General features: G+C 42.5%; 1 protein-coding gene across 1 annotated transcript; it reads left to right on the top strand.

Annotated features, from left to right (window-relative positions):
- Positions 1–382: 382 nt before the first annotated feature.
- Positions 383–14734, top strand: LOC111871333 (esterase FE4). Its single transcript, XM_033754209.1, has 10 exons — positions 383–541; positions 1622–1761; positions 4261–4404; positions 5655–5789; positions 6623–6791; positions 7795–7980; positions 10644–10828; positions 11972–12146; positions 13928–14115; positions 14522–14734. Exons 2-10 carry the CDS (start codon positions 1684–1686, stop codon positions 14732–14734), a joined length of 1473 nt encoding a protein of 490 aa, XP_033610100.1. The 5' UTR covers positions 383–541; positions 1622–1683.
- Positions 14735–20854: the final 6120 nt, after the last annotated feature.

Genomic DNA, 20854 nt, shown 5'->3' with positions numbered 1-20854 from the left:
GGCCGCTGCCGCGGGAAGTCGGCGACTAACCTGGCACTACAAATTATAGGATGTAGGTGTGAAGACCGGGTGGTCCCCATAGCCCCGTCTCGGCGGGTGTGCTGATTATCTGACCCAAATTACTGCGTCGTAGCCTCGTCCCTGCACTGACTGCGCTACCCGGAAACTGCCGTTGATAACATTTCGCCTTCAGTTTTTTATTTTATTGCTGTATTGTTTGCATTATATTTTTCTTTCACTCAAGTGTCATTCTGAAAGATAGTGGGTGGTTTTTACTGCAGATAATTTTATTTCTTGACAAGGCAATGAAATATAGGGGTTTCCCACTCATTCTTCATGTCCAAATGTTGTTACGCTATCTCCATTCTGGCTTTTGTCACAGCCGGGTTTATATATGGTTCGGAAGCTGTGCTGGACTTCGACAGAATCGCAGGATTTTCACCGGCGACATACACAGACAGAGTCTCCAGTGAAAACGAAACTGCCTGGGAAAGAACTGAAATTTGTACACACAGTAACCGTCTTGTATTGTTAACGATTCGTAAGTAAAAACCTATAATTATCATATTTTGTCTGTTCACATAAAAGATTAAAATATAAAAGAAACTGTATCGCTCGCTGTTATATCGTGGGTTCGAGTCCCGATGAGGTGGATTTTTTCAATTTACCTAATCCTAGCCGCACTATGGCCCTGGGGTCTACTCAGCCTGTAACAGCAATGAGTACCAGGAATATTCTTGGGGGTAAAGGGCGGCCAGCGCGTAAGGCTGACAACCTCACCGTCATCTGTGAGCCGATTGTCTAGAGAAAATGTGGGAGCCTCGACAGCTCACATCCCTATGGGCCTCCACAGCCTGTTACATGGATACCTTTACTCAACTTCACCGCCACCTGTAAGCCGATTGTCTAGAAAATGTGGGAACCTCGACGTCTTACAACCCTATGGGCCTCCATGGCCTGTTACAGGGACAGCTTTACTTACTTTTTACTTATCTCAGGAAAAGAAAACACGGAGAAAGTTCGAGAAAGGGGAACTAAGAACATTTGGAAGTCACGAAGCTGAAGATAATTTCGTACTGGGCTTCACAATGCGTGCTCTTCACCAGGCACTATAAATGAATGAATAAATAAAAGGAATACAAGACAAGTAGCATGCATAGAAGTACCAGAAATGCAAAAAGGATTTTGGTCGGGAAATCTATGGGGGGGGGAAATTGTGAGATCTAGGCATAGATTGAATGATAATATTGAAATGTATCAAATAAATGAAGCAGAAAGACACACAGTGGATTCATCCAATCCATTCCGAAGCCTCCAAAATTTAGTATAGTCCCTTCAGGTTTTCCGAATACAAATTTAGCTTATATTTCTTTTGTTTCATGCAGCCCCCTTCATTCCTCTTTTCCTTAATTTGGTCACTCTAATATCAGGTAAAGAGTAGGCGAAAAATTATCAAGTTATTCGATATGTATATAACTATCTCCATCTTCATGTTTCTTCCTGTCTATCATGGATGCAAATGTTCTCCTCCCCACACAGATTCTGTATTCATCCCTTAATTTTAGACACGGAGTTTCATACCCATACAGTACAGCAGCAAAATTACATTCTTGTGTTTTAGATTTCAGGCTTCGCCCTTTCAGGATTTCCAGTTCTTGTGAGATCGCAACGAAACGCAGGACAATGCAGACAAAATGGCGGAGGCATATGGCGGCGTTAATTGTCAGTTGCGCTCTCCAGATGGCAGCACATGTCTCGCAAGTAAGTTCAGAGCGAGATATGCAGTCGACTCTGAATATAATATATAATATAAGGCTAATATTAATAATAATAGTGACAGATCGTCACCGTAGAATATTCGGATATCTTGCTTTACATTTGGGAGATCCCAGGTTCAACCCTTGGGGCGGAAAACAGCCATTTTTGTTGAGGATTGTAGTAGTTTTCAGTCAGTCCTTCAGATGTATTCCGAGGTACTGTCTTGACTTAGGTAACAGTGGTGGAATTGTAGGTCCTGTTATTTTCTAATCATCATAACAAGTTAATATAAGTTTACTTTCTATCTATGGTCCTACAGATCTTTATGTTGGACCTTGGCCGATTTTAAGTTTCTCATTCTTATACGCTGTCTGTTGAACTCCTTGGACGGGGGATCAGCCTGTCGCAAGGCCCCTACCTACACAATGGGCAACACAAACACAGAATAAACGCACACAAATATTCATGCCTTGAGTGGGAATCGAACCCACTATCCCAGTGTTCTAAGGGGTGGGGGGTTGAAGACATTTCATGTCTTAGACAACGCACCACTGCGCATGTAGGCTTACTATCCAAACTAAAAACATCATCAAGAAAATTTAATTCACTCACTCATGGGGTTGGACCCTTCTTGAGAAGTTCCCAATTGAGCAGCTAGTCAATAACTTACCAGCATTTTATGGAACCCGAAATTTCATTACCGTATTCACAAGAGCCCTCCATTGGTCCCTATCCTCAGCCAGATCAATCCAATCCATCCCATCCCATCCTATCTCTCTAAGATCTATTTTAATACTGTCCACCCACCTACGCCTTGGTCTTCCCAGTGGTCTCTTTCCTTCTGACTTTCCCACCAATATCCTATGTGCATTCCTCCTCGTCCCTATTCGTGCTACATGCCCTGCCTATCTTATCTTCCTTGGTCGATCACTCTAATTATACTTGGAGAAGAGTACAAGTTATGTAACTCCTAATTATTCAGAAAATTTAATTGGATATACAAAATTCAAGCGCTGCTTAGGTGACTGTGTTAACGCTGATACGTTTATTCGTAATAAATCTGACGGTTTATGTAAGAAAGACAGGTTAGTGTGGCATGCGTTCAATTGAAGAAACAGTAAGAGCTATCAGAAAAGAAGCGCTTCAAACTAAAACGAAATGGAAGTTTTTAGGAACTCAGAACAAGCTTATCTAAAACAATACCCCCTTAATGTATCAAGAAGTCTCAGGGGCACACATTACACGCCACAATATACCAAACACCTTCAAAGAAATATGTTCCTACAAATACATAATTTCATTATACACAAGTTTCTGATAATGAGTTTGAATCCATTTTCCTTTTCCTTTTTAATTGCCGTCTGAATTAGAAGTTGGACAGACACGAAGCTACGGGCCAACATAACAACCAGAAACAGAACACTATACATTGTTGTTTGAACTCAAAATTCATATTACGTCTTAAATAAGAATTATACACGAAATATTATCTTCCTATTTAAATTAATAGTATTATCTAATATACTGTGACATAAGGACCGTTTCTAAACAACTGTTTAAAAAGCCGGAATAGCAACGAAAAAGCAGAAGGCCATTATTAGACAACGGGCCTGTAAACTCATCCCTGAAAAACAGTAGCATGAAACAATAAATTCTATTGCTAAAAGCAGAGCGGTAAACAAACTTCATCACCAACAGAGGCCTAGAAGCCGTGTTTTCTGTGTAATCCGTGCGGAGTCTTCAAAGAAAACCTCTGGCAAACATTTTCGTTTAGTTACCACCACCGATTAGTTTAGTGGTTCCCGAAATATTTCTTGCGCCACTACTGAAATACAAATCATATTGTTACATGACGCTGAGAACTGGAATGACAGAGGCAGAGCAGGCGTCCATTGATAGGAAACGGTTCGGTAAACAAACTTAAACTTGGTGCTGGTCAAGCTTACGACCGTTCAAGTGACTAAGCTGCCGTTGTAGCATAAGATACGTAAGCTAGACATGATCTGCTCTGTATTGAGTATTATTTCCTCTGGAGTAAAGAGGCTGTTGCCTGAAGCTGAACGCTCACTTCCATCTAGTGCTGAATTCAAGAATGGTGGAGCTATATTTCCACTCCCCCATACGTCCTCATGGCGTTGTCCTCAATTAATTAAGTACGGGGATAACTTTACCTTTAATATGAACACTTCTCTTAACGTAACAATTTATTTTATTACCTTTTAATATTGAAAGTAAAAAATGGTTATTTACTGCAGAGAATTTGTGTGAGAATTCAAGAATGGTGGAGCTATATTTCCACTCCCCCATACGTCCTCATGGCGTTGTCCTCAATTAATTAAGTACGGGGATAACTTTACCTTTAATATGAACACTTCTCTTAACGTAACAATTTATTTTATTACCTTTTAATATTGAAAGTAAAAAATGGTTATTTACTGCAGAGAATTTGTGTGAGAAATTTGTTATACAAGTTTTGTGTTTAATTGTACACCCCTGTCGCAGGCTGTTGATTCAGGTGCAATACGTGTGACTGTACAACAGGGGGTCATGAAAGGGAAGACTATGACATCTGCGAAGGGCAGGACTTTCTACTCCTTCCAGGGAATCCCTTACGCGAAGCCGCCAACCGGATTGCTAAGGTTCAGAGTGAGTAATTCATGTTGGTAGGACTGACAGATTTCCCCTTACAGAACGTGTGCCCCTTTCTGGGAGCGGGTAAATCATTCATTCACTTACTTGAGTAATATTCTGGACGCTAGTAACACATCATGAACGATGAACTTGCGCATACAAAACAGGAAACGGCTTGTCCAATTATTTTTTTTATTGCTAGTGGGGTGGGACTAAGTCCCTTGTACTGCGGCCACTTCTGGCCTATTGTACCAGCCCCAGATGATAAGTGAGGGTGATTGTGGAGCAATTGGTGGAATGAAGATTGGCAGGGGAAACCAAAGTCCTCGGAGAAACCCTGCCCCAGCGCCACATTGCCCACCACAAATCCCATTTGACCAGACCCGGGATCGAACCCGGGCCGCCGCGGTTGGAAGCCAGAGACTAACCGCTTGAGCTATGGAGCGGCCACTTTGTGCGACTAACATTTGTATAGATTGATTATTATTTCTAAAACCTGATATTCCGCCAACTGACACTTTCCTGCAGTGAGACGTTTTCTTCTAATTCAAAAGTACCCCTTAAATCATTTTATATTAAATTATAAATTGTGTATTACGAAAATAGTGAATTAATAGTATACCAGAATAAAACTGTGCTAAGAAGACACTGTTTAATTCTTTAGAATGATTAATATGATGCTTTTCACATTTCCTGAGCCTCTTTCCGTCTGCTTTAGTCAATTTTATCTTGGCGTTAGTCTCGTCAAGTGGGATTTGTGGTGGACAAAGTGGCGCTGGGGATGGTTTTCTACTAGTACTTTGGTTTCTCCTACAAATCTTCATTCCACCAAATTCTCCATCATCATAATCACCAGGGGCAGGGTACAATAGGCCAATCAGTGACCGCCGTGCCGAGTGGACCCAGCTGGACTCCAACCCCCACTAAGCGAATTTTAATTTTAAATGGTACCTGCATATTACTGAGCACGTAACGCCAATGTAAGGTCCTCTAAAAATCTTGACTCTCATTATAAGAGGCCTAGTCTTCTTATATTTGGCTCCAGCTTTTCATTTTCAGATCTCGTAAATCATTCTCTACATCTTCCAGGTTCCTCTTCTGGGCCTTATAAATTTATTTTTCCTCCTCACTTGCTTTAAACCCCCTATTAATCACCCATGCTTAGTATTTTTTAGTCAAATCCCCTTTCAACTCCATCCTTTTTCTATTTATATCGCTTACAAGGCCGGGGTTATTATATATCTGTCGGTGAATATTGTCTCTAGGACACTCAGCCCCCGACAGCATGGGAAGGAGAACTGGATGCTACAGAACCCGGGTCTCTGTGCATGCAAGTCACCCCGCTCGGCCTCGTGGTTGGCACCGAAGATTGTCTGATTCTCAACATCTTCACACCGCTGGTGAGAACTCCCTTTTGAATTAATTCTTTCAAAGTACGGGACCAAGTTTAGCAACGGTACAAAAAGTAATTTTCCCAAAATAATATTCTGTGTGCTGTCGAGGACAGTTCAGACCCTGGTTCATTTGTGTTGAATGTTTTACGAGGGAGAGTAAATAAATATGTCACAAAAGGAAGCAAAACAGATGTAATAATAACTTTTTTGTGTGCGTCACTAGGTAGCAGCACATTCCAACTTCACAACAGTCTAGATAGCAGACGCTCATGCGCATGCTCAGACGCTGATTTCGGTAGTAAATATGACGACCATGCTTGAGGAATGTATTACCGAAGAGCAGCGTTCTGTTGTGCATTTTCTGTGGGCAGAAGGACTCAATACAGAGGATATTCATAAAGAAATGTTTCCTGTTTACGGTGGGAAGTGTTTTTCGCGTAAAGCAGTTCCGCATTGATGGAAAATTTTTACTGATGAGGAAGTTGAAATGGAGATGCGGAAGTGGCTGAGACGAAAGTCAAAATATTTCTATACTGTGGGTTTCGACGTACTGGTAAAGAGATGGGACACGTGTATCAATGTTAGTGGAGGATATTTCGAGAAATAAATGTTTTTTTTTCAGTTTCGAATATCACATATTTTACGTTTTAATCCATATGTGACTTGCCTCATAATTTACACGAGCGTTTTCAGCATTGAATGTTAGAACGATTTTGTTTATATAAATTTATAATCACAGATTTTCTTTTGGTTATGACTCTAGACAGAATGATGGCCATAAAGCAATTGTTCACTATCATAAATACTTAGGATCTTGTATAGAGTGGCTTCTGTTTCAGCTGCCGGAACAAAATGGAAGCCATAACGAACAAAATGGCGAACTTAATGTGATGGTTTGGATTCATGGCGGCGCTTTTTATAGTGGTTCATCAGAGCAGTACTCAGCCCAGTACCTCATGGACAAAAACGTGGTTTTCGTTTCCATCAATTACAGATTAGGTGTATATGGTAAGACAAGTTGCAACAAAATATAATCCAGTCGAAAAATTATGTTCCTCTTTAACAGGGTGCTTTTCGAATACATTCCTAATTTTTTAGTATGTGACATTGTACACACATCTTTTATATAGGCAACTGTTGTCAGAGGAGATGCACTCGTATGTTTGGATAAGATTGCCCTAAGAATTATCCATTATGTACAATAATATGACACGTAAAATTTATATTTATATTGTAGGATTTGAGGTGTTCAGACCGATGGTTAAAAAGAGTTCTGTCTTCAGGGATATGATTCCATATAGTCCGTTGAAAGTCAGCTGACGTTTCGGAGGAATACGTTATCCCATCTTCAGGGTGGAAGAATAAGCCAAGCAAGTAATCAGCGTGAAATCAAGTAAAAAGGAAATTAATGGGCTTGTCAAAATTTCGGATTATATAGGAAACAGGGCTGAAAATTTGTCGGCAAAGAACTGCTCTGATTTCTACCTGCTTCACGTTGGTTTCTTCCTTAGCTCTGTCTTCGTTATATCTCCGAAACAGAAAAGAGCGACGGTGGATAATCTCCAAAAAGTTAATAATTAATTAATATACCATTGTTACATATTTTTAGGGGGGGCACGCGGTAGCGTTGTTGGTTGAGGCACTATACTACAAACCGGAAGGTCGCGGGTTCAAATCCTGATGAGGTCATTGGATTTTTTTTTCAATTGACCTAATCCTTCCAGCCGCACTATGGCCCTCAGGTCGACTCAGCCTCTAACATTAATGAGTACCAGGAATTAATTAAATAATTTTTCTGGGGAGTAAAGTGGCCGGAGCGTAAGGCTGACAACCTCACCGCAGTCTGTGAGCGGGTTGTCTAGAGAGAATGTGGGAGCCTTGACGTCTCACAACCCTATGGGCCATCACGGCCTGTTACAGAGATAGCTTTACTTATTTTTTTTACACATTTTTACAGCTTATAGACATTTCTTCACTGTATTACTGGACTGAATTTCTGTGGATGTTCTAGGATTTCTGAGTACAGGAGACGATGAATCCCCTGGGAATTATGGGTTGAAGGACCAAACTGCAGCTTTGCTCTGGGTGAAGAAAAACATCGCAGCATTTGGGGGGAACCCCAACAGCGTCACAATCTTCGGACAAAGTGCAGGGGGGTCACTGGTCCACTGTCACATTCTCTCCCCATTTTCCGAAGGTAATATCTGATTTATATCGCGTAGAATTAGAACCAACAATGTATTGTTTATATAAGTGGGAGCACCATGTCTTATAATTGTTGTATCAGGGTTTCTGCGTTTTTTTCAATTGTCTTAATATTCTTACAAATCCATAAATTCAGTAACAGTTCAACAAATTTTGATATAGTTTCATCAGAACTCACAAGAGTTCGTTTCTTATAAGCTGTATTCTTCATCCGGAACAGGTAACTGTAACACTATCGCTCTGCTGTCCACTACAGCACGCACTAAATTTTCTGTATCTTCACCAGTCGTTGCCTGGTGACGGATCCCCAACGTATCCTCTAGAGACATTCCCATAACTCATTCATTCCTCCAGCTCTCTAACTCGCAGACTGACGACCATCTCACACCAACCTCCTACCCTTCTGACTGCCTACACAAGACTCCTACATAACAGCAGCTGGTCCTCGCTATACAGCGTTGGCACGGACCAAACAGAAAATACCGCTTTCAACAGCTTTTCTTATGTTGTTTCCTGTCTGTTTTTACCTTTCGCTTAGTGGGGGGTGGAGTCCAACTGGGTCCACTCGGCACGGCGGCCACTGATTGACCTATTGTAGCCTGCCCCGGGTGATTATGATGATGGATAATTTGGTGGGATGAAGATTGGCATAGGAAATCAAAGTACTCGGAGAAAACCCGCCCCACCTCCACTTTGTCCACCACAAATCCCACTTGACCAGACCCGGGATCGAAGCGGGCCGCAGCGGTCGGAGGCCAGCGACTAACCACTTGAGCTATGGCGCGGCCCCTTCTGTTTTTACCATTACCTAGCAACGGGTCTACATGTCACAATATAATCCAGTGACGATTAGTTTTTCGCTGGGATTCATAAACTCTCAAGATACACGCTACACTGTCCCTAGAGTCTAGAAGGGGAAGGGTAATGGATTGAATTGTTAAATTCCAGTAGGATCCGTGAAACATGGCTTTGCATATTGACGAATATTATTATTTCCTTATTTCAAAGGGAACATATTAATCTACCGTCGGGGGCTGACATAATAGGCCATTTTAGACTGCAGTACTGGGGAACTGGGGCTCACCATAGCGGGGAACTTGGACTCACCGTTCTGGGGCTCACCGTACCGGAGAACTGTGACTCACAATACCGGGGAACTGGGACTCACCGTATCGGAGAACTGGGTCTCACAATACCGGGAAATGGGACTCATCGTACCGGGAAACTGGGCCTCACCGTATCGGAGAACTGGGGCTCACCGTACTGGGGAACTGGGGCTCGCAGCACTCCAGCAAATTGAAACAAAATAATGAGTCTTTCTTTCCCATGTTTCTTCCTTCCTTCCTCTGCTTTCTCTCTCAACTTTCTGTAATATTTCCTTGCCGACTAACTCCATGTAGCGAATCCTTGAGAAATTACGAGAGTCAGCAAATAGGACACGGATATAAAAAGTAAAATATTTGATAACGAACTGAGGAAAAAAACATTTATTTCTCGACATATCCTCCACCAACATTGATACACTTGTCCCATTGCTTTATCAGTGCGTCGAAATCCGCAGCATAAAAGTCTTTTAACTATTGTCTCGGTCACTTCCGCACCTCCGTTTGCAACTTCATCATCAGCGAAACATTTACCACCAAGACCGAACTCTTTTATGTGACAAACACCACCATAAACAGAAATCATTTCTTAATTAATATCTTTTGTATTGAGTCCTTTTGCCCACAGAAAACGCACAGAAAAACGCTGCTCTTCGGTAATAACATCCTCAAGCATAGTCCCCATTTTTACTACTGAAACCAGCATCTGAACTGCGCATGCGCACCTGCTACCTAGACTTTTTTTTTATTGGGTAAAAAAAAACTAGGATACAAAAGTGGCCTAGGCAATGCCCATCCGGCCTTCTGTAGCACATTCTAAAAACTTCTCTTTCTGTAGTAGCGGTGGGCCCGCGGTTAATTCACATCTTAGCATAAATTTGAGAATGTTGTGAGTGGTCCGTGCCATTTCCTCTTGATCTTTCCTTACGTATCCGTTTTAAATATATATGGGGATGTTGTTTATGAAGTAGCAGACGCCTTGCAGAAATCTCTTTTCTTCTAGCCTCAAGAGCTCTGTGACTGATTTTGGCTACCTAGACTGTCATGTAACTGGATTGTGCTGCTATCTAGTGGTACACACAGAACCTATTACATCAATTACAGTTGTTTCACTTCCAATTTTGACCTATTTACTGACTCTCATTCGCAATACGTTAGAATTGAGGTTCTCGAAGAGTAATTATTAAGAGTATCATTTTTCGAGTTATAATACTGCGTAGTTAAGCAGAAATTCACCTGCTTTTCACAAATGTGCTTGGACATCTACATCACGTGACACCTCCGAAGGTTATTCTCTTGAATCTAATAGATCAATTCCCTCCACGGTATGGACCTAATGTGTTCATATTCATATTTATAGTATTCCACTATTGGTCACTGTCCTGAGCCACATAATTCCAATCCACATCCTCCAATTTTGTATATTTTAGACACATTTTAATATTATGTATGCTTATATCTTCTTAACGCCCTCTTTCATCTCTTTCTGTTATTGTTTATTTTTGTTTTCTCTCTCCCCCCGTTTTCCTGAAGAGGTCACACTTATTCGCAGGTTTGTTCCACCGCGCTATTTCCATGGCCGGAACTGCCATCAGCCCCTGGGCGAGTTGCCCTGACCCTTTGGGTATGGCCCAGAAACAGGCCAAGCTCGTCAACTGCTCCACTGCAAACACGTCGACCATTGTCGCCTGTCTCAGGAACACAGATCCCGTGCTGCTGGTCAAGACATATCCTTCCGTAAGTAGGCCCTTGCACCTACACTATAGAGTACTCGCACGGCACAGAATTGTGTTCTGTGTTTCGATATTGCCTCCGCGCACCATCCTTATTTATTTATCTGTTGTTTTTGTTGTTGTTGTTCTGTATTCATATTGAACAAAACTAAGGAACTTTGGATAAGTTGTCCAGCCCGTCGCTATGCTTACTGAGTTATCAGTATTAAGTTGTCACGTGTTAAGTGACTAGACATGGGGTTTGGATTGGTAATCGGGTTTATTGTACCCTTTCAGACTGAAACTGCAAGTACTTATATCCGTTGCACTAATTTACGCAGTTTACACTTCAGTAGGACACGCACTGCATCTTCGTGACTTCACTATGCGCTACGTGGTCACGGATCTCACAGCTTCCGTCCCCGCTGGCTGGTGACCCTCTCACATCTAACCCAGGGTCGTAAATCTCTCAAAAATCCAGTCCAGCTGAGTCCAGCACAGTCGTTCTTTGTTTCGGGCTCTGATTAGTTCTTATATAGCCTCTGCACGTACCGCATAGAAAACACAGCCTCCAACAATGCTCATATTTTTGCATGCGTATCTGTTGTCAGTGAGGAACTATGGTAGCATAGTCGGAATAGCGACTGGCTACGGTTCGGACGACCAAGGGGCCTGATTTCGAGTTTCGGTAGGGTCAAGAATTTTCTCCTCTCCATGTCGTCCAGACCGGCTGTGGGGTCCACCCAACCTCCTTTTCAGTGGGTACCGGGGACATTTCCGGAGGGTAAAGTAGCCGGGGCGTGAAGCTGGCCACTAGTGCCGAGGTCAAGAAAATGTGGATAATACATCCACCCCCCCTGTACGCAATCAACAGTAGTGCTTAATTAGTTGAGCACATCGATAAATTTACCTTTTACCTGTTGCGCGGAAGCTTCTGTACCTAACCGTTTCCCATCAACGGCCGTCATTTCTGGCTCCACAGCTCTGGGTTTTGGGTGGACATGTCACGAATCACTTTTTAAGCCCTATATCATAAGCTGGGAGGGCGTGAACACCTTTATTCATATGAGGGGGGCCTCGGAACTACTGGCTGAGAGTAAAGAAGTGGTCACAGCTCAGTCGCATTGGTTCGAGACGTTCTGATCGAGTGTGGCTCTTCCCTCGGCAGGTGCCACTAATTCTGGAGGACATGTTGTACACCCCCTGTCCGGAGCACAAGACGTCCCGCAACCCTGAGCCGTTTCTTCCCGGAGACCCGCTGGATCTGATACGGGCAGGCAAATTCAAAAAGATACCATGGATCGTGGGCGCCAACAGCCAGGATATGGCCCTGTTTATATCTGGTGAGCACCCAGGCTGATCATGTATTTTTCGGATTGTAGCGTAAACTGAAGGTGTTTGAGCACAGAATATTTGGACCGAAGAGAGATGAAGTGACAGGAGATTTGAGAAAACTGCATAATGAGGAGCTTCATAACTTGTACTCTTCTCCAAGTATAATTAGAATGATCAAGTTCAGGGAGGATGAGGTGTTCAGGGCATGTAGCACGAATGGGGGAGACGAGAAATGCATATAGGATATTGGTGGGAAAGCCAGAAGGAAAGAGACTACTGGAAAGATCAAGGTGTAGTGGGTGGACAGTATTAAAATGGATCTTAGAGAGATAGGCTGAGATGGTATGGATTAGATTGATCTGGCTCAGGATAGGGACCAGTGGAGGGCTCTTGTGAACAGGGTAATGAACTTTTTCCATAAAATGCTGGGAAATTCTTGAGTAGCTGCAGAATTGGCGGTTCCTCCAGAAGGGCTCAGCTCCATGAAAAAGTAAGTAAGTAAGTAAATAAGTAAGTAAGTAATGTATCCTAAGTAACGATACCTCGTTTTCAGGTATGCAGACACAGACGTTTCAGGCTTAAATTTTGTATGAAGAACAATCACTTGAGGTTTGCTAAGAATGCGATTTTTAAATGGCTATGCTGACGAGACAAATGATATTGCTGTCCTCAAAAGGACAGTTCTCCCTACTCTTCTTTCCCGTTTTACAGGACCAGTCTCCATTTTATCTCCACTTTCCTAGACTTCGTGTTGCGAATTGCCATTCCAAGTCAAAAGCAAATTGAGGCGTAAGTTGCTGTACATTCCTGCACTAGCATAACCTCTGTACATAGAGCGAAATTATATAACAACTAACCCTACGTAGCTGAACCCTTCTTGAGAAGCCACCAGTCACTCAGCTACTCAAGAATTTTCCAACATTTTATGGGACTCAAATCTTAATTTCGGTGCTCATAACACATATCCACTGGTCCCTATCCTGAGCCAGATCAATCCAGTCCATTAAACTTCATCCTCTCTCTCTAAGATCCATCTTAATATTATTCTACCACCTACGTCTAGGTTTTCCTAGTGGTCTCTTTCCTTCTGGCTTCCCACCATGTGCATTCCTCCTCTCCCCACGCGTACTACATGCCCTGACTTTATCATTCTGATCATAAAATTATAAAATGAAAGTGAATATATTTCTATTCTGATGTATAGCGTATATATGCGATTATAACCGGATACTCTAGGAACGCAAGGAACAGGACACGAAAAGAAAAATCCTTGTTCTTGTCAAAGAAGGGCTCATCCCTCAGAAAACATAGAAGATATCTATGGCACAGAATATACGTACGGTCATATGTCCTAATGCGGTTCGAAGACAAGACGAAACAGGCCAGGATCCTGACCCTACATAGTCAATGCTTGAAGAAAGCAGCATGTTGCTCCGAAACGCCGGAATTCGCCTTAAATGTTACACAGTGCCACAGGCTATAAAACTAAGATCTGAAATGTCACTGTCGTGTTAGTACCATGATTTCCTGCTTGTTTACTCTTGTATCCTGAGGATGGAGGCGACATATTCCTCTGAAACGTCAGCGGTTTTTCAGCGGGGTCTCACGGCAAAATATCTCATGAGATATAAGTTTTCAGAACCTTATCATTCAAACCCAAACTAAATGTGATGTCTGAAGAAATACGAGGCACACATCTGTATTAAAACAAATAAAAAATCGTGAAATTTTGATAGGGAAAACTATTTCATCTCAATTCTAATTGTTCCAAAAAAACTTTTTTTTTCAGCTTTGTTGGACATCAACGTTGCTCGCAACAAGATAAATAAAAACTTCAACACTTTCTTCGAAAACATCCTGTTCCTCCCGCCAAATCTTACTAAAGTTCAAGCCGACGGTGTGTACGAGAAAGTTATAGATTTCTATCTTAACGGAACCAAGGTCCTCTCTCAACAGGACGCCTATCAGATTATAGAGGTGAGTAATACGTTACCTAGGAACTGACTTCTCCATGCAGTGGGTTCACCTGTCACAATATAATCAGTCTTTATTTAGGCTTTCGTTCGGACTCCTTGAACGGGAGATTAGACAATTGGTAGGTCTCAACCTTCACTCGAAAACACAAGCACAGAGGAATCTTAAAAGTATATAGTGTACACTGCACAGGCGCGTGCAAGATGCAAGTTACAAAATGGCGGAATTTGCTTTCATCTCACAAGATGGTGGCATTTACTTTTGTCTCGGAACTTGGTACATATTTCCTTGACATTCGACGCTAACCTTTTTGGCAATAGACTTCTCCGAAACATTGTTAGAGCTCTGCCAACCTGCATGTCGTCAGAAGACCGAATTCTGACTAAATCTAATGTTTTTGTGTGTTTAGGGATACACAGATCGAAACTTCATATATCCGGTGAAGGAAACAGTGGACGCCCATCTTGCTGTGGGACATGATGAAATATTCTGGTACAATTTTGCGTATAGAGGATTATACTCAACAACTACCATTACATCACTCCGAAACTATGGTAAGCACGTAGCCTTCATTCTCCGCGAAGTTAATTTCCGAAAATTACATCTTTTATTTATTTTCTGAGGAGCCTGGATAGCTCAGTCGGTATAGCGACTGGCTACGGGCTGGACGACCGAGGGGTAGGAGATCGAGTCTCTGTAGTGTCAATTTTCTCTTCTCCACGTCATCCAGACCGAATTAAGTGCCCACCCAACCTCCTATCGCATGAGTACCGGTGGGCTCATTCTCCGGGGATAAAGCGGCCAGTACGTGAAGCTGACCACTTGCCTCCAGCTAGTGCCGAAGTGAAGAAAAAGTGGATCTATACATCGACTTCCCCATACGCCGTCATGGCGTAGTGCTTAATTAGCTAAGCATAGGGATAACTTTTATTTCTTTTCTGAGGAATTTGTGATAACATTAGGCTCTGCCACATAATTTTTCAACGTTCCTCCGTGATCGTAAATTATAAATGTAGAGTCTTTTATAAATTTCAGGTTATTTTTTTTTTGTCACGAAATCGGCACAAACGACACGGGAAGTGTTCTAGTGACGTTTCTTTCTCTCAGCTGTTCCCATGGAGCACTCGAGACTTTGACCATGTAATTCGACAGAAACTCCGTAGATGGCGGACATTGCACTCATACTTCGTGAGACATCTAAACAATAGAAAGGCAGAAACTGTACGATGTATCTTGTCTGAAAAAGCTAAAGGGTTAACTATGGCACACAAGGTTACCTCGAGAGGTTAGTGACTGGGTAACTAACAGAGAAACTATCCAAAGAAACTATTTAATATTCCCAAGATGACCAGTCCGAATCTTGACTAGGACAATATCTTGAAGAAAGCAGTCTCCTGGAATGTGGCACCGTGTAGATGTGGTGTTAACCGACGTTTCGGAGGAACGTATCGCCTCCATCTTCAGGGTAGAAGGAAAAATAAGAAAATCCGCAAGCGAAGAGACCGTGAGAACCGGTACAAGCAGACTGCTACACGGTGCCACATCCCAGAAGACTGCTTCTTCATAGTCACCGCCGTAAAAACCTCAAATCTTACAGGACATTATCTTGACTACGATATTTTTCTCAGTCTCTCCAAGCGCCTGCTGGAACAGAATCTTAGAAAGGATCTTTTAAAGTTTTAAAATACACTACATGTTTCGGCCAATATGTTCATCATCAGGCGTTAAAAGTATGACTATTGAGGAAATCGCTGATTTCACTTTTTGTTGATGCATATGCAGGTCCCTCTGATGTGTGTGTGTTTGTGTTGTGGTTGGTATGTTATGCTCCTTGTTGTGTTTATCTTTCTGTGTCCTGTCCCTGTTTTAAACCGCAAGGCCGTATCCTGACTGCCTGCTATTCTGGTGCGAGGAACAAAGTGAGGTAACTCCCCTGGTTGATGGCCAGTTANCTTGCTGTGGGACATGATGAAATATTCTGGTACAATTTTGCGTATAGAGGATTATACTCAACAACTACCATTACATCACTCCGAAACTATGGTAAGCACGTAGCCTTCATTCTCCGCGAAGTTAATTTCCGAAAATTACATCTTTTATTTATTTTCTGAGGAGCCTGGATAGCTCAGTCGGTATAGCGACTGGCTACGGGCTGGACGACCGAGGGGTAGGAGATCGAGTCTCTGTAGTGTCAATTTTCTCTTCTCCACGTCATCCAGACCGAATTAAGTGCCCACCCAACCTCCTATCGCATGAGTACCGGTGGGCTCATTCTCCGGGGATAAAGCGGCCAGTACGTGAAGCTGACCACTTGCCTCCAGCTAGTGCCGAAGTGAAGAAAAAGTGGATCTATACATCGACTTCCCCATACGCCGTCATGGCGTAGTGCTTAATTAGCTAAGCATAGGGATAACTTTTATTTCTTTTCTGAGGAATTTGTGATAACATTAGGCTCTGCCACATAATTTTTCAACGTTCCTCCGTGATCGTAAATTATAAATGTAGAGTCTTTTNCATACACTCCTAATGATAGTGAGGTGATTGAACTTATGCTCAGCCTTTGGACAAACTTTGCGAAGTTCGGGTAAGTACTACAGTTTGACCCTACAAATGCCAGTTGTGGAACTTTTCGACCTTTTACAAACTTAGCTATGTCTGACAGCACGCGAAATATTTTGCCATTTTAAGTCAAGTACATAGTGAGGATCCGGTCACGGTAGCTGAGCGGTCTAAGGCATGAACTGTATTCGTTTGCTCGGAAGTTGGGATCGTGGGTTCGAATCCAATACAACACATGGATGTTTTTATGTGTATGTGTTTATTCTGTGTTTGTGTTGTCTTGTGTTTCGGTAGAGACCTTACGACGAGCTCATCACTCGTCCAAGGAGTCCTACCGCCTGTAAAATGATCAATGAACCTCAGAAATCAGCCCTATGCTCCACAGTTGGAGCGAGATGAAGAAAAGAAATCACATTGAGGAAACATTTAGAGGAGATTTTTTCTACCTTATAAATCATACGGAATATTTCTGTACACTATTTACCCAAGGAAGAATAACGTCCCTTGCAACTCAAAATGGCCATTTGGCACCTTCGAAATTAAAGCTGGTAACCAAGAGTTAAACGTTATAAAACTGCTCGTAACAACATCCGAAATTTTTATCTTCACCTAATGCACTAATATATAATAAACGAGACTACTCAACCGAGTCACCGATCAGGTGGGTCTTTTTTTTCTTGCTTTTCCATGGCACTACAGCCCCAGTGGGCCTAGGCCTACCTCCATGAACTTCTCCGTTCACTTCGATTTTTCTAGATTTTACGCATTCGGTAGGACTCCTTGGGCGGGTGATCAGCTCGTCGCAAGGCCTCTACCTGTACACAAACACAGAAAAACGCACACAACCATCCATGCCCTGAGTGGGATTCGAACCCACCATCCCGGTTTCCAAGCGAGCGAAGACAGTACATGCCTTAGACCGCTCGGCTAAAGTGACCGGCGATCAGGTGGGTCTAGAGGTAATAATCTAGACTTGCAATCGGGAGGTGCTGGCTTCGAATCTTGGTATAATCTTCTCTAAGGAACTTACATGGAGACTGCACATAGAAATGATTGATGCCAAGGCCTTCAGAACATATTTCTTATCCAAAAGTGAGCGATTAAGCGCTACCATTAAGCTGACCCTCCATAAAACTCTCATTAGATCTGTAATGACTTATGCTAGTCCCCCCTGGGAGTTTTCGGCAGACACCCCTCTAGTGAAATTGCAGCGCCTGGAAAATAAGGTTCTCCGCACCATTGGCAATTTTCCAAGGCCCACACCTGTTCGCGATTTTCACATGGCTTTCGAAATCCCGTACGTATATGATTATATAACAAAATTATGCAGGCAACAAGCAGAAGTCATACAAAATCATGATAATTAGAATGTTCCTAATTTAAGACAAGGCGAAGCCCGACATAGAAAGTATAAGAGGCTTAAACTTTGCCGCGGTCAGGCATACGACCGTTCAAGTGACTAGACTGTCGTTGTAGCGGAAGCTACTAGAAATATGGCATAGCTGTACTGAACCTGGACTGACATATGCCCTGTATGTGTTGTTCCATACATTTATTAACATGTTTAACATTTAAATGTAAATATCTTTTACGTTATAACAAATGACTTATTACTGCAGACAATGACTCTGGCAAAATAAAAATAGACCCGTCCTCTCGTCAGAAATGGCGCCCCACAAAGACAAGACCATGACAGTCAAACAGTAATAAATATCTCATCACGAGCCCCAGATAGGGCTCGACACAAAGACAGACTGACTAATTGACCGTCAGTCGCAATGTGACTTTGGCCTTGACTTTGATTTAGTTCAAGGTCTCAATGTTACTGCGACGTGGCGTGATAGCCGGATCGTAAATGTCAATGAAGATAAGACTAAGGCCATCTACTTTTCTCATACACTTAGGCCCCCCGAGGCTTGTCTTACATTGAATGGATGGAATATTCCCTTTGTCAATCATGTAAAATATCTAGGTGTAATCTTTGACAAGAGGATTACATGAAGACTACACACAGAAATGACTGAAGCCACGGCCTTCAGAACGTTTAATAGCGTCTGCTCCATATTCAGAAATGATCTTTCAAGCCCAACGATATACTGACCCTCCATAAATCGCTGATTAGATCACTCCCTCCTGGGAATTATTAGCAGACACACACCTCTTAAAATTACAACGCCTACAAAACAAATTTCTCCACACTACTAGAAATATTCCAAGAGCACACAGGTCCGCGTTTTGCTACGGCTTTCAAACTTCCGTATGTATACGATTATGTAACAAAATTGTGCAGGCAACAAGCTGAAGTTATACAAAATTATGAGAATGAACATGTTCGCAGCATACGACAAGGCGAAGTCAGACATGGGAAATATAAGAGGCTTAATCTTGTCGGTAGTCAAGCTTGAGACCGTTCAAGTGATTAAACTGCCGTTGTAGCATAAGATACGTAAGATAAATATGATCTGCTTTGCAAATCCTGTACTAATTGAGGATTTGTATAATGTGCGGCAAGAAGAATACGAATTCTTGACGAAAGGCCAAGTCTGTTCACAAGAGATAAACCCATCTTCTCGTTAGAGAAGTTGTTACATAAGGACTATGACTGCAAGGGTTCAGTTGAAAAAAAATTCTCTGTTCGTGAGTCTGAAGGGACTTGAAGCCAAGACGAACTGTTGGGCGGTAAACAATCAGTCGTAAAGCTACTTCGACTTTGATTTTGTTCATTTGGGAGGGAACCGTCATTCAGAGATGAATAGCCATTGTTAGAGCCGTTACCAGACAACTGCTAGTAAAGAAAATGTGGGTTGGAAAAGACATAGCATTTGCTATGGTGAACTGTAAATTGTGGAAATAAGCGATGGTGCTATAATTAAGTGTAATTACGCGTTTTATGTCAATAAATCCAATACCCAATCCAAAACCCCGTCGAGAGTCACTCATACATGTGACAATACCTTGTTCTACGAAGCGAGAGTTTCGACTGTTGCCCCTGTTTTGTAATTCTAAAGAAGATTACGTGAGGAATGTGTAAACAACATGAGTGAAACCCGAGTTACAACATTCATGTTGGTACAATCGACGGAAAATATTTATTAATTCAATAAGGATCTCTTTAATTATTACAACAATCCCTCCACACTCGTATGCCGATCAGAGTGGCCGCGCGGTCTAAGCCATGAACTGTCTTCGCCCACACAAACACTGGGATCGTGGGTTCGAATCCCACTTGAGACATGGATGTCTCTTTGCTCTTATTCTGTTTGTGCTGTCCTGTATGTGCAAGTAGCGGACTTACGACGGACTGATCCCCCGTGCAAGGAGTCCTACCGGCTGTGTAAAAAAAATCAAGAAACTGAAAAAGCGGCCAAGGCCTAACAAAGGGCTGTAGAGCCATAGCTATATATATATAAGTAAGTAAAGCTATCCCTGTACCAGGCCGTGAAGGCCCATAAGGTTGTGAGACGTCGAGGCTCCCACATTTTCTGTAGACAATTGACTCGCAGATGGCGGTAAGGTTGTCAGCCTTACGCGCCGGCCGCGCTTTACTCCCCAGGAAAATTATTTAATTAATTCCTGGTACTCATTTCTGTTAGAGGCTGAGTAAACCCCAGGGCCTAGTGCGGTCGGAAGGATTAGGTCAACTGAGAAAAAATCCAATGACTTCATCGGGACTTGAACCCGCGACCTTCCGGCTTGTAGCATAGCCCCTCAACCACTATAGATACATAGATAAATAGATAGATAGATAGATAGATAGATAGATAGATACGAGTAGATAGATGGACAGACAGATAGACAGGCAGACATACAGACAGACAGATGGATAGGTTTCTATATTACTTCCCATGCATATCACCGTATACAGCACTGTCTTCTGGATTGTGACGGTGTGTATGGTGATGGATATTTATCGACGTTTCGGAAACGATATGCTTCATCCTTCCGAATGAGGAATATTAATTGAGGCAATCCTTTCCTCCTGAGCAGGGCATGGCGACACAGAAGACAGAAATGTTTATATTTTCCCATGTTTCAGAAACCCGACACCCGCGAACAAACCCCCTGACAGCAGCCGTCTCCTAGACAAAGTCACCTGGTTGACAGCCAGGGACATCGGCTTAGAGAACATGCATACCCGGTACTTCAACATCGGGCAAGTTATCCTGGGATCTCCCACAGAATT

Source organism: Cryptotermes secundus, unplaced genomic scaffold (genome assembly GCF_002891405.2).
Source record: "Cryptotermes secundus unplaced genomic scaffold, Csec_1.0 scaffold2568, whole genome shotgun sequence".
Taxonomy (NCBI): Eukaryota; Metazoa; Arthropoda; class Insecta; order Blattodea; family Kalotermitidae; genus Cryptotermes; species Cryptotermes secundus.
This window is presented reverse-complemented; position numbering and strand designations above follow the sequence as displayed.

Excerpts from the sequence above, each read along its gene's own strand:
- LOC111871333 (XM_033754209.1), top strand. The coding sequence starts at position 1,684 with ATGCAGACAAAATGGCGGAGGCATATGGCGGCGTTAATTGTCAGTTGC. Across the intron at positions 1,762-4,260 it reads TGGCAGCACATGTCTCGCAA|GCTGTTGATTCAGGTGCAAT; the intron begins GTAAGTTCAGAG and ends CCCCTGTCGCAG. Across the intron at positions 5,790-6,622 it reads TCAACATCTTCACACCGCTG|CTGCCGGAACAAAATGGAAG; the intron begins GTGAGAACTCCC and ends CTTCTGTTTCAG.